This window comes from Vulpes lagopus, chromosome 2, assembly GCF_018345385.1.
Source record: "Vulpes lagopus strain Blue_001 chromosome 2, ASM1834538v1, whole genome shotgun sequence".
Lineage (NCBI taxonomy): Eukaryota > Metazoa > Chordata > Mammalia > Carnivora > Canidae > Vulpes > Vulpes lagopus.
This window is the reverse complement of record NC_054825.1, coordinates 114,879,290-114,892,748: the sequence shown is the minus strand read 5'-3', so window position 1 is coordinate 114,892,748 and position 13,459 is coordinate 114,879,290. Positions and strand designations below refer to the sequence as shown.

The 13,459-nt window shown below is 39.9% G+C and overlaps 1 protein-coding gene across 5 annotated transcripts in view; it reads left to right on the top strand.

The window, feature by feature from the left end:
• Nucleotides 1-13,459, top strand: part of ROS1 (ROS proto-oncogene 1, receptor tyrosine kinase) — a 122,487-nt gene that overhangs the window by 16,750 nt on the left and 92,278 nt on the right. For all 5 annotated transcript variants that reach the window (XR_005986193.1, XM_041745095.1, XM_041745096.1 and 2 more), the window contains 4 exons: nucleotides 7,110-7,258; nucleotides 7,937-8,075; nucleotides 11,670-11,871; nucleotides 12,534-12,610. Coding sequence is in view for 4 of the 5 variants with exons in the window: in XM_041745095.1 (XP_041601029.1) it covers nucleotides 7,110-7,258; nucleotides 7,937-8,075; nucleotides 11,670-11,871; nucleotides 12,534-12,610 (567 nt within the window). In the remaining variant the exon portion in view is untranslated. The remainder of the gene's footprint in view (nucleotides 1-7,109; nucleotides 7,259-7,936; nucleotides 8,076-11,669; nucleotides 11,872-12,533; nucleotides 12,611-13,459) is intronic.

Below are 13,459 nucleotides of genomic sequence, written 5' to 3'. Positions count from 1 at the left end.
ATACATATGTTGGAAAAATTCAATCATTTCAGATGTGGAAGCCATTGTGATGGAAACTCAGCAAGACTCTTCTTTCAGAGCAAAATAGAGGAGACACAGTATCTGACTGACGTTTAGAATTTGACGTTTTGCCCTCAGTTCAGTAAGTGAAATCACTTCTATCTTAGGGAAAGAGACAGCTATGGATCCTACACAGACTTGGTATCAGGAAATGCCACTATTTTAATGAACCAAAAGCACAGGAGAATTTTATTTAGTGTGCATGTAATTATTCATCTACTAGCTGGTCAATACTATAGGCATGACTCCCTATAAGGCTCTGGGAAATTTACTGAATGTATAGAAGCTATGTCTCTTGCTTTTAGATTTTGAGTAAGTAGGGTACTTAGGTGTATGTCTCCAACTCCCTCTGATATCAGATCAGGTTGGGTGTGTCCAAGTGGTTTTGTCCTACTATGTTAATTCTCTAGTGGTTTCTGAAGGACCAGCTCTTTGATAAGTCACAGTCTGGATGTTAGTAGCTTTCTTTTCCAGAATTTCCAGGGTCTTCCTCCTACTGGGAGATAGATAGCTCCTTCCAGACTCAGAAATGATCGATTCTTCCATCAGTTGTAGTCTTTTGTTTCAATGGCTTGCTCCTTGCTCTCAGTGGCTGATGGAAATTGGGAGGATCTTGCTTTATAAATGTCCTGATTTGCTTCTGGTTCTTTAGACAGAAACTCGTTGATATTTCTGTGGAGAGATAGTGATACATTCTTTTCCTACTGTGAAGTGGGAGTTAGCTATGGATAAGATTTATATTCTATGCTTTCCAAACTGTGCACTGAGGTGCCCCAGTGCATTGCATCTACCTCATGGTGTTTTGAAGATTTAAGGGAAACCTAGGATAGTTGACATCTTCTGACATCATTGGAACTACTAGTTGGAGGTAGTTCATGGTATAAACAATGAAATGCACTACATTCCTTTCTATAGCATATCTTTGCAATGCTGAGTTTTTTGGCAATTGCTGTGATAAAAAGCAAGTACCATAAGAAACTCAGTGTGGAACAGGAAATGGGAACGGTGGTGCCCAATCCGATTACAATATTGGAGAAATTGTGCTGTTCCCAATAGGCACACAGATCCCATTCATGTACAGTTGTTTTTATTTAAGGATTAAGTGCCTTTATTGTCTTTCAATTTTTGTGTGCTATTTCTTTCAAACATATGCTGAGTTGAAAGGACACACATACTCAAGTTATAATACTTAATAAATGGTGCTGTTAGGTAATTCTTTTGGTCTAAGGAATTATGAAAAGAATTACTGAGAAACTAAGGATGCCAGAACTGGGAAAGCTTGGGAAACTTTGATTTACATTCTTTTCTTACGTTCCAAAGTTACATTATCAGCTTAATTATATAGTCTGTTAAAAATACAAGTGTAATCAATGCTTTATTTAAAATTTCTCATTGGCTATGGATCAATATCTATATACCAATAACAAATGAGATGTACCATGTCTAAAAAAAGGCAGTTTTGTTTATAGACCACACCTTTAGTTTGTTATAATGAATCTTCTTGTGTATAGACCTAAGATCATTTTTGGCTGTAACACATCTAGTACCTGGTCCATTTACCTGTGAGTCTGCTATATTATTCTATCTTAGATATCATCCATGTCTCTTTTCCACATGGTAAAAATGGTAATAGTTAATAATATATTAAAATAAAAAGAACTATTATTTATTAGGCATTTATGAGTCAAGCACTGTTAAAAATAATTTATAGGTATTAGCTCTTTTTGAGCTCTGAGGTATAACTACTATTATTATCCCCATTTTACAGATGGGAAAAATGAGGTACAAAAGTGTATACATTTGCTTGGGACCACGTAGAAATGGAAGAACTTGGGGCACCTGGATGGCTCAGTGGTTGAGCGTCTGCTTTTGGCTCAGAGCATGATTCTGGGTCCTGGGATCGAGTCCTGCATCAGGCTCCCTGCTGGCTCTCTGCCTCTATGTCTCTCATGAATAAATACACAAAATCATAAAAAAAGGGGATGAACTTGAAGATGAACTAGAAAGGGAGTAACTTGATTTTAACCCAGCTGTCTGATTCCAGAGCCTTTTCTTGCCCATTCAGCTGTGTATTGAAAGTAGTATACAGCTAAGTTCAGCTTCTCTTTCTTGTTTTGTTGATCCTTGTCCTGATATTTTCAAACAAACCTACTTGACTTCTAATTTTCTGTACACATTGCCATGGCTTTGAAACATATGTCTCCAGCTGGCTGTGAAGTTTACATTTACTTGCACTTACAGAACTCTGGTCCAGGGACCCCAACTTACGTTCTTTCTGATTCTTTGGATCTTCTTCCTCACTCCACTGACAACTCCACACTGGACATCTCTTTAAAATGTCAACCTTAAAAATAAAATAGTCAGTTATCTTACCAATAAAATGAGTTAATTTGGGAATAGCAAAGGAATTGCAATTCGGGACAAGCAAACTATAGCAAACTGGCAAACCATAGGCAAGTCTGGAGAACAAAGGGAAGCAGGTTTTAGAAAGGAAAGGAGGAAATTGGGGAGGGATATTTTGATCAAAAGTTCACTGGAGAAGAACAAGAGTTCTCACTGGCTGTGTACAGTGGCTAGTGCATTGTTGTTGGAGCACAGAGGGATCTTCCTTTTTTTTCTTAAAAAAAAAAAAAAAGATAAAATTCCTATGTGAAAAATGTCCTCCTTGGCAAAACTATTCTTCACCTCCTTCTTTGTGCTGGTTATGCAGGCTGCAATAAGTGGTGTATGTGTGAGAGCTCCCCCTTCTGGTCTTCCTGACTCCATTTTAAATGAGGTGTCCTTTATTTTTTGACAAAGGTTTCCCACAGAATATTCCAATCCTCGTTCTTATCTCAAACCATAAAACCGGGGGGGGGGGGGGGAATGGAACTGTGCTTTGCTTGTATAACAGCTAAAAATGAACCATAAATAGAATAATCAGCAGAGAAGGGTTGTGCTCTCTGTGGGCTAGCACCTCAGATGACAATGGCTTTCTTTTTTCTGAGTCACAAAGCATTCTGGTAATAAGGAGTTTAATTAGTCCAGATTCAGTATCTATAGTTATCAGAATGGTATCAACTTTTAAGCAGGAAGAGTGAGTTCATGGATGTTTGTATTTAGCCATTTTAAGCTTCTTACAAAAACTTATGTTTTCTCAAGTAGAGTAGTGATTGTTATTTTATGAAAGAAAGCTAATACTCTAAGATCAGGAACAAGGCAAGGATGCTTGCTTTTGTCATGTCTATTCAGCATAGTACAGGAAGTTCTAACCAGAGCAATGAAGCAGGAAAAAGAAATAAGCCATCCGAATTGGAAAGGAAGAAGGAAGATTATCCTTGTTTGCAGGTAATATGATCTTATATATAAAAAATGCTAAAGATAGCACAAAAAACTGTTAGAACTAATAAATTCAGCAAGGTAGTAGTGTACAAAGTCAACATATGAAAATCAGTGCATTTCTGTTTGCCGATAATGAGCAATCTGTAAAGGTAATTGGGAAAGTAATTCCACTTACAATAGCATCAATAAGCATAAAATGTCTAGGAACTAACTTAACCAAGGAGATGAAAAACTTGTAAAATAAAATCCTATAAAACATTTCTGAAACAAAGAAGACATAGATATCCCATATTCATGGATTGGAAGATAATATAGTTAAAATGTCAATGCTAACCCACAGCAACCTACGATTTAATATAATCCCTATCAAAATCCCACTATCTTTTGCAGAAATAGAAAGACCCATTCTTGGGACCGCTGGGTGGCTCAGTGGTTGAGCATCTGCCTTTGACTCAGGGTGTGATCCTGGGGTCCTGGGATCCAGACATGCATTGGACTCCTCATGGGGAGCCTGCTTATCCCTCTGCCTATGTCTCTGCCTCTCTTTCAGTGTCTCTCATGAATAAATAAATAAAATCTTAAAAAAAGACCCATTCTAAAATTCATATAGAATTTCAAGAGACACCGAATCCTAAAAAGAAGAACAAAGCTAAATGACCCACACTTCCTGATTTCAAACTTATTACAGTAATAAGCTACAGTAATCAAAGCAGTGTGATACCAGCAAAAAGACAGACATATAGACAAATGAACTAGAAAAAAGAGTCCAGAAATAAATCCTATTTAGATGGTCAAACGATTTCTGACAAGGGTGCCAGGTCTCTTTAATGGGGAAAAGAGAATCTTTTCAAGAAATGATGCTGGAAAAATTGGATGTCTACATGCAAAAGAATGAAGTTGGACCCTTACATAATTTCATATGAAAAAATGGATTCATGACCTAAATGTAAGATCTAAAACTATAAAAATCTTAGAAGAAAAAATAGAGCAAAAGCTTTACAGCATTGGATTTGGCAATGACTTCTTGAATATGACACCAAAGGCACAGGCAATGAAAGAAAAAATAGACAAATTGGACTTTGTGAAAATTAAAAAAAAATATGTGCATCATCAGACACTATCAGGAGGAAAAGGCAACAATATATAGAATATTTGCAGATCATATATCTACTAAGATATATGACATCCAGAATATATAGGGACTCCTAAAATTGAACTGAACAAACCAAACAATCCAATTCAAAAATGGCAAAGGACGTGAATAGATGTTTCTCCAAAGAATATATACGAATGGTCAATAAATGCTACTCAACATCACTAACTGATTAGGGAAATGCAAATGCGAAGTACAACTAAATACCACCTCATGCTCATTAGAATTGCTACTCTTAAAAAACCCAGCAAAATAAAAGTGTTGATGAGGATGTGAAGCAGTTGGAACCCTTGTGCACTGTTGGTGGGAATGTAAAATGATATAGCCTCTGTGGTAAACAGCATGATGGGTCCTTAAAAAAATTAAAGGCAGAATTACTTTTAATATATTTATATATATTATATATTTTTTATTTTATTTATTTATTATTATATTTATTTATTTATATTTATTTATTTTATTTTATTTGTTATTATATTTATTTATTTATTATTTATTTTTATATTTTTATATTATATTTATATATATTATATAATAATATATTATATTATATATTTTATATATATTATATAAATATATAATCCAGCAATGTGAATATATACTCAATAAAGTGAGGTCTTGAAGTGATATTTATACACCAATGTTAGACACTTCTTGTTGAATTCACAATAGTTAACAGATGAAAGCCATCCAAGTAGTCCATTGACAGATGAATGGCTAAGCAAAACTTAATATATACATACAATGGAATGCTATTCAGCCTTAAAAAGGAAGAAAATTGACACGTGCTACAACATGGATGAACCTTGAGGACATTAAGTTAAGTGAAATCAGCCAGTCACAAAAGACAAATCCTGTTTGATGCCACTTAGGTGATGTATTAGAGACAGAAAGTAGAGACAGTAAATTTGCAGAGACAGAAAGTAGAATGGTCAAAAAAAAAAAAAAAAAAGAAAAGAAAAAAAGAAAAAAGAAAGTAGAATGTTCTTTGCCAGGGGTTGGGGGAGGCAAAATGGGGAGTTAATGTGTAATGGGTAGATTTTCAGTTTTGCAAGATGAGAAGAGTTCTGGAGATGAATGGTGGTTATGGTTGCACAACAAGATAAATGTACTTAAGTATCACTGAACACACTTAAAAATGGTTAAGATGGTAAATTTTATGTTATGTATATTTTACCACAATAAAAAATTGGGGGAATTATAAAGCAAGCTGAAGCATTATATCAGTCACAATTTTGGAAGATAGAAAAAGTAAAATAAAATAACTTCATTCCAGTGGAAGCTACCATTCCAAATTCTAGCCCCTTATACAGGGCCTGGAAGTAGCACCAATACATGCGTGATGCCAGTTGCAATGTTGAGGTAGGAAAGACGTTAGGGTTTGAAGCTGACAGCCAAGAAAGAATTTTTTAAATTAATTTTTATTTATTTATGATAGTCACACACAGAGAGAGAGAGAGGCAGAGACATAGGCAGAGGGAGAAGCAGGCTCCATGCACCGGGAGCCCGACGTGGGATTCGATCCCGGGTCTCCAGGATCGCGCCCTGGGTCAAAGGCAGGCGCTAAACCACTGCGCCACCCAGGGATCCCCAAGAAAGAATTTTGAGACGTCTTTGTGGCAAAAAGGTGGTTTTATTAAAGCGCAGGGACAGGACCTGTTGGCAGAAAGAACTGCACTGGGATTGTGAGCGGTGGTGCTTTCAAGTGGGGAGGGGGCTAGGGAGAGCTCAAGTCTCTCAGGAATTTTGGAAGCAAGGTTTCCAGAACCTTGAGGGGGCCAGCTATTGCTGGGAAAAAGTCATTTATTACTGTCTAATAAAACCTGAGTCATGAGACCCTCCAGATGTTTATCAGTGGGTCATATGCTTCGGGGATGAATTGCCAACCCATATCTTGGGGAGTAGAGATAAAGGAAGTTTCCAAAGGAATTTTTATATGTTAAAGAAGACCTACAGGGTCCTGGGGGTCAGGCTAAGATTGCCTTTTGCCCTTAGCAAAGTGTCAGCATCCAGGCAGTTGAGTCCCTAGAGGAATGTCACTCTGCCTGTTTCAGGGACTTGTCAATGGGCTGTAAGTAGTAGGGAAATTTAATAATTTTTCTTCAGCCTTTATTTCCCACATCAATGCTATTATGTTACTAATGTAACAGATGAATATAGAATTCTTTGGAGTATAATTACTTGTACATATAAAAATAATTTATTGACAATCGAGCCCTAGCAACAGGATTGTAGTATAAAATTAAAAAAAAATATGTGTTGGGGTACATTCTCCGGGCACCCAGTCCCCTCATGTATACTAAGGAAGCGGTATTTTAAGAGAAAACTGTACAATACTCCATGTTGCTTGCCTGGAAAAAAAAAAGATAATAGTGAATTCTATGGAGAAAACAAGATGCCAGACTGTTTAGCTGATTTTTTAAAATAAACCAATTGAATATGTTCATTTATTATTCAGGTGAGTTACTGTGTATTTGTAACGAGAGACTCCTGAAAGCATGAGATAAACAGATACCCTCTCTCCTGATTTGAGGGCCGGAGGTGCGTGGTAAATGAAATCTTGTTCTCTCCCCAGAAAATGCAGACTTCCCCACTGCACCTTTTGCTTCTTCCATTGGAAGCCACAGTGTGACGTTACGATGGAAATCTGCCAACATCTCCGGAGTAAAATACATCATTCAGTGGAAATACACACAATTTCCTGGAAGCTGGACTTATACTGAGGTATGAAAAGCTGCCTGTGTGTGTACACATGGGTTTTTTTCAAATTATTGAAAGTGCCAAATACTACATATTATTATAGGCATAAAGACATTCTAAAGAAGATTCGAGGATAAGATGACTGGTTGGATTTAGACGAATTTTAATCTCTGCTACTCTGTGACGCCTTGAGGCTAAACCCTTTATGTTTGAGGAATACATCTTGTTAGACATATATTTTCTTCCTTCAGCAAAGCATCACATAACCCACTACCCATATCCTTGGTCATTATCTGCCCATCCCACTTACAATGATTCCAACCAGCGTAGAGAGCAAGAAAGTCATGTAGGACTGTCCCCTTTGGGAAAGCACGAGCAAGTTCAGAGAAAAATAGCCCCAAGACACTAAATATATTAACACACAGAAAAATTACAGTAAAGCTTTGAGGTCAATGCCAAATAATTGAGTCCATAATTTTGCAACTTTGAAGAAGGAGAGACTTTCGGTGTGAATTATGCAGACTGCCATGTGGAGGGCTCAGCTCCGAGCCCCCTGCCCCTGTTTCTTCTGGGCTGGCAGGCCTTGGGGTCACCTTATATCCAAAAAGTCCTGCACCTTTGACAAACTCAGCTGTGCTCTTGAGCCACAGTGCTGTGGCAGTGGTTCTGTGAACGCTGATTATTGATCTCTTACTGACGTAGGCCGTGTCCAAGCTCTCCTACGTGGTGGAGCCCCTGCATCCCTTCACGGAGTATATTTTCCGAGTGGCCTGGATCTTCACAGCCCAGCTACAGCTCTATTCTCTGCCAAGTCCCAGTTACAGGACTCATCCTTCTGGAGGTACAGTGTCCATGTTGCTCATGAGATAGCAAGATTATTCCAAAGTCTTAGTTTTGTTTTATTTTATTTTATTTTTTAAAGATTTTATTTATTTATTCATTAGAGACAGAGAGAGAGAGAGAGAGTCAGAGACACAGGCAGAGGGAGAAGCAGGCCCCATGCAGGGAATCTGACGTGGACTCAATCCCAGGTCTCCAGGATTACACCCTGGGCTGAAGGCAGTGCTAATCCGCTGAGCCACCAGGTGTCCCTCAGTTTGTTTTTATTTTAAATAATAAAATAAATCATTCCTTTGTTCATCGATCCATTCGGGAATTGAGTACCCAGCCACAGGCCCTGTGGTGCTCTGTGTGCTCACCCTGGCTCTGTGATCAATACCAAACCCCCTGTTCTTGTACAGCTCACCTTTCGGCAGAAGAGACACTACTCTAAGTGGTAAACATAATAAATACGGAAAGTTGTCTTCTTTTTTTTATTTTTTATTATTTTTTATTTTTATTTTTATTTTTTTTTGGAAAGTTGTCTTCTAAGTGGGAAAATGCTGTGCACTCTGGTAAGAGGAACATTTTGAACAGGGTCTGTCCATCAGGGGCTTGCGAGTGGGGCGTGGGAGTGAAGGACAGTCAGGTTGCAGCAGTGACCATGTTGCAGAATAAGCCCCAGGAAGCAATTGGCAGTCAAGGACAGATTCAAAGCAGGGAAGCAGTTGTTTCCCATGCTTCTGAAAAAGGTAATTTTGGCAATTATGCATAGAATGAATTGAGAGCATGAGAGAGAATGGGAAGAATGGGAAGCACGGAGGTAGAGCCATCAGCCTGGAGGTTATGATACTGCTTTACCATTTTATCAGATATGATTTTTTAAAAAATATTTTACTTATTTATTCATGAGACACACACACATACAGAGGCAGAGACACAGGCAGAGGGAGAAGCAGGCTCCATGCAGGGAGCCTGACGTGGGACTCGATCCCAGGTCTCCAAGATCACGCCCTGAGCCAAAGGCAGACGCTCAACCATGGAGCCACCCATGCGTCCCTGATTTTTTTTTTTTTTTTTAATGGCACATATCTTGGAGCATTTTCTGATTTCTTCTTTTGAAGATGTGACTTCCACCAAGAAAGGGGCTCAGGCCTAGAGCGTTTTAGGGGGTGTGCATGCCCGGAGCAGACCCTGAAGGAGCGTTGTCTGGTGTCCTTACCCTCAGGGTTCACCGAATAGACCTGGGAGGACTTAGTCCAGGCCAGATGCTAGATGTCCCCACCCTTCAGTTCTGGAGATCTAGCACCGTGCAAAGAGCCTCACGTTGAACTAGGCTGGACCGAAGTGTAGCTGGACGGCTGATGCACCTGCTTGCGGCATTTTCCCCTCCCTTGATCGGTGCTCTCTTAATGCTTATCAGATTTAAGGCTGTGTGTGGCCACCTCTGCTGGCCACTCCCTGACCACCCTCAGAAGCTCAGGTCAGACACTGGCCTCGGGCAATATTTGAAATGTTCCAGATTGGAGTGGAGTCTACAGATCCTTCTTTGTTCAAGGCAATGCCTTGTGTATTCCAACAGTGCTGGAACATTTTCTGATGCTGGAGAGATAACATGGTCCAGGGCCCATGGCTAGTCAAATCAAAATAACCAAGGAGGCAAATTTTGCTTTCCATTTTTGGAAATTTCCTTTCTCCTGGATTTGCAAGTCCTCATGCCCTCCAGGTTTCCTGACCTACACTGGGTCCTTTCTATGGATAGCACCTCATTCGCCAATTCTTTCTGACTTTTCGAGCCACATTAAAACTTAGAGCTACCTGTTTTGTGTTCCGTGCCTCATGGCCCTATTGTCCTTTCGTGATGGGAAATGTATGATTTAGATGGTATTATTATCTTTTAATTGGGGCCCTTAGGAAGATAATTTCTTTTTTTTTTTTTTAAGATTTTATTTATTTATTCATTAGAGACACACAGAGAGAGGCAGAGGGAGAAGCAGGCTCCTTGCAGGGAGCCTGATACGGGACTTGATCTCTGGACCCAGGATCACCCTGAGCCAGAGACAGATGTTCAACTGCTGAGCCACCCAGGTGTCCTTGCAGATAGTTTCTTAACCAAGTGGAATGGACATTAGCCAAGGAATATCTTGCCCACCCTGACTGGTCTTTCAGGGAAGATTTTTGTGGGAGAGATTTGGACAAGAATCACAGCTCACCATGTAGGTGGCATCCAACTTGCTTCAAGTGGAGCAGATCATGTCTGAGCATTGACCCTAATAAATTGGGTTTTTTTGACATTCTGATTCTAATTCGTGAGAGATGACTGATACTGCTCTGTTCACCAAAGTGACTGGGTGCATGGAGCAGAGGAGTCGACACAATGATGTTTGTGTTTTTTAAAGATTGGTCTGAGGTTTAAGGAGGAATCATATTGGAGAAAGGCTGAGAGATCAATAAAAGGCCTTTCATAAACTCATGCAGGGGCGCCTGGGTGGCTCAGTCAGTTGGGCGTTTGCCTTTGGTTCAGGATCATCAAGCTCCATGGGATCCAGCCCCATGTGGGGCTCCCTGCTCAGCAGGGAGTCTGCTTCTCCCTTTCCCTCTGCCCTTCCCCCTCCACTCATGCTCTGTCTCCCGCTTTCTCTCTCTGTCAAATAAAAAAATAAAAATCTTACAAAAACCCACCTCATCCACTGTGCAGGCTGCACGGTCTTATTTCTACCAACTGTCCTGAGTCAGGAGTGATGCAGAGCATTTGCCAAAAGTGTTCAGAGGTTGGGAAGTCTACACGAGAACAAAGTGAATCAGAGTGTGTCTTTCTACAGGAAGAGGAAATGAAAAGAGTGTGGCTTCAGGGGGTGGGAGCTATGAAAAGTTGGGGGACACAGGAATGGCAGACAGGCTGTTAGATCATTGGTTTTTCTTTCTGTTCTTTGATACCTAGGTAGCTTCTCTCATCTGTGCTTAATGAATTAATGCATGTTCCTTCAATCCTTCGCAAGGGAGAGGGTGCTGCTAAAGCACAGTTACCTTGGATCCCAAGGGAGCTTGGGAGCTGTGGGAAGGAACATGCAGTCCGGGGCAGCAGAGCTGATGCCAGCAAGCGGGAAGCACTCTGTTCTAATCCAGGCTTATCTGAACCTGTATCTTCAATTGGAGCTAGTCAGGCTATAGCAAGCACTGGAGTGAGTGAAAAGGCCTAGCATTTACTTCTTTCAACTCAGGTTAATCATTGATTCCTGTTTTGTTATAGATTCTCTTCTCCTTCCTAAGCCCTTTTCACCCCACAGTTGGAACTCACTCAGATCTCTGGAGATTTTTGGTAACTTTCTTTCTAGAACATTGATCCTATTTGCATACCTCCGCATTTCACTGGGGTTCATAAATTAGATGCAAAGAAAATCACATTTGGAAGAGTCCCTTGGGAAAGTGGCCAGCTGGTCTCATGTAGGGATCAAGAGTTGCAGCTCATAGATATCTTACCCCCTTCTCTCTATCATGTATTTTGAATATTAATAAAAATATTTAGTTTACACTACAAAAAAACATTTTCTCCCATGCTATTTACATTTTGGCTTGTACATTTTCATGCTCACCGTGTCACCATTACTTCCTCTAGTTCCTGAAACTGCTCCTTCCATTCGAAATATTGAGAGCTCAAGTCCTGACACCGTGGAAGTCAGTTGGACGCCACCCCAATTCCCAGGAGGACCTATTTTGGGTTATAACGTAAGGCTGGTCAGCAAAAATCAACAGTTAGATTCAGGAACACAGAGCACCAGTTTCCAGTTTTACTCCACTCTACCAAATACCACCTACAGGTAAGGATTAAGTGGTGCAAGGAAAATGTAGCCAGCGTGGCTACAGGCATGGTCATTATTAAAGAAATATGGCCCCAAAGTAGTTTAAATGTATTTGGAAAACTCCCATTGACTTTGTGCTGTTGGGTTGAAGTTATTGTATTTCCCTCAAGTTTGAATGTTTCTGAGATTACAGTGTCCTAAGCAAAAACATTCTCAAGTATTTCTATGTATTTCTATTATATTCAGAGGGCCCTTTTAAATAGGCACCCGTAAGACATCATAAACACCATAAATACCATTTCTTCATTTAACTCAACACGAAAAAAGTAGGGAAGGGAAATTGTGTGTGTGTGTGTGTTTTATTAACCATTAGGGGAATTATTTTATTATTGTTAGCTTTCCCAGCATTTGCTAAGGCCTCTTTAAATCAGGGTAGTCGTGGGGGTCATGCAGATAGCAGAGTTTAGTCTTTGACCTCTGTGACCCTGAACTGTTCTATGCGGAATGCAAACAAGGATGTGATTGATGGTCATTTCAGGGCTGAGCAGCAGCACGGAGTAACTAGATACGCGCATTGCCACATTGTCCTTTAAATAGAAATATTATTGCTCCTTCTCTTTTTATCTCATGTTCACACCATGCCATGTGAAACACATCTCTCTAAATTGTTTTTGGAATAGGTTTTCCATTGCAGCAGTAAATGAAGTTGGTGAGGGGCCGGAAGCAGAATCTAGTATTACCACTTTATCCTCAGCAGGTACAGCCTGGGAATGCCCCTTTCGTTCCCCGGGAACCGAGAGGGTGGCTAGGGTGGGTTCACATCTCCGAGTCCTAGCTCATCCATCTGGTTGATCCCAGGAACCCCACCTCTTCTGCCAAAATAAACACTGTCTTTTGGTTTCTAGTAAGCTCCGGTTTTAAATGAATCCCACCCAGTGTTTGACAAAGAGAAGTTACTGGACCCAAAGATTTTATTTTATTTTTTATTTATTTTTTATCTTTTAAAAATATTTTATTTATTTATTCACAAGAGATACAGAGAGAGAGAGAGAGAGAGAGAGAGAGAGAGAGAGGGGGGCAGAGACACAGGCAGAGGGGGAAGCAGGCTCCATGCAGGGAGCCTGATGTGGGACTCGATCCTGGGACTCCAGGATTACACCCTGGGCCTAAGGCAGGTGCTAAACCACTGAGCCACCCAGGGATCCTGACCCAAAGATTTTATTTATTTTATTTATTTTATTTTTTTTATTTTTATTTTTTTTTTTATTTTTAATTTTTTTTATTTATTTATGATAGTCACAGAGAGAAAGAGAGGCAGAGGCATAGGCAGAGAGAGAAGCAGGCTCCATGCACCGGGAGCCTGATGTGGGATTCGATCCTGGGTCTCCAGGATCGCGCCCTGGGCCAAAGGCAGGCGCCAAACCGCTGCGCCACCCAGGGATCCCATGACCCAAAGATTTTAAATTAAAATTTAGGAATTTCAAAATTAGAATGAAAGATTTAGGGGTTAAAAAAAATTGGCCTCATACAAACCCTTAGTTTCAGGTGAAATCACTAGTGGTTGGGACTCAACATTTATACACTTAGGGATACCTGTCATCTTTTT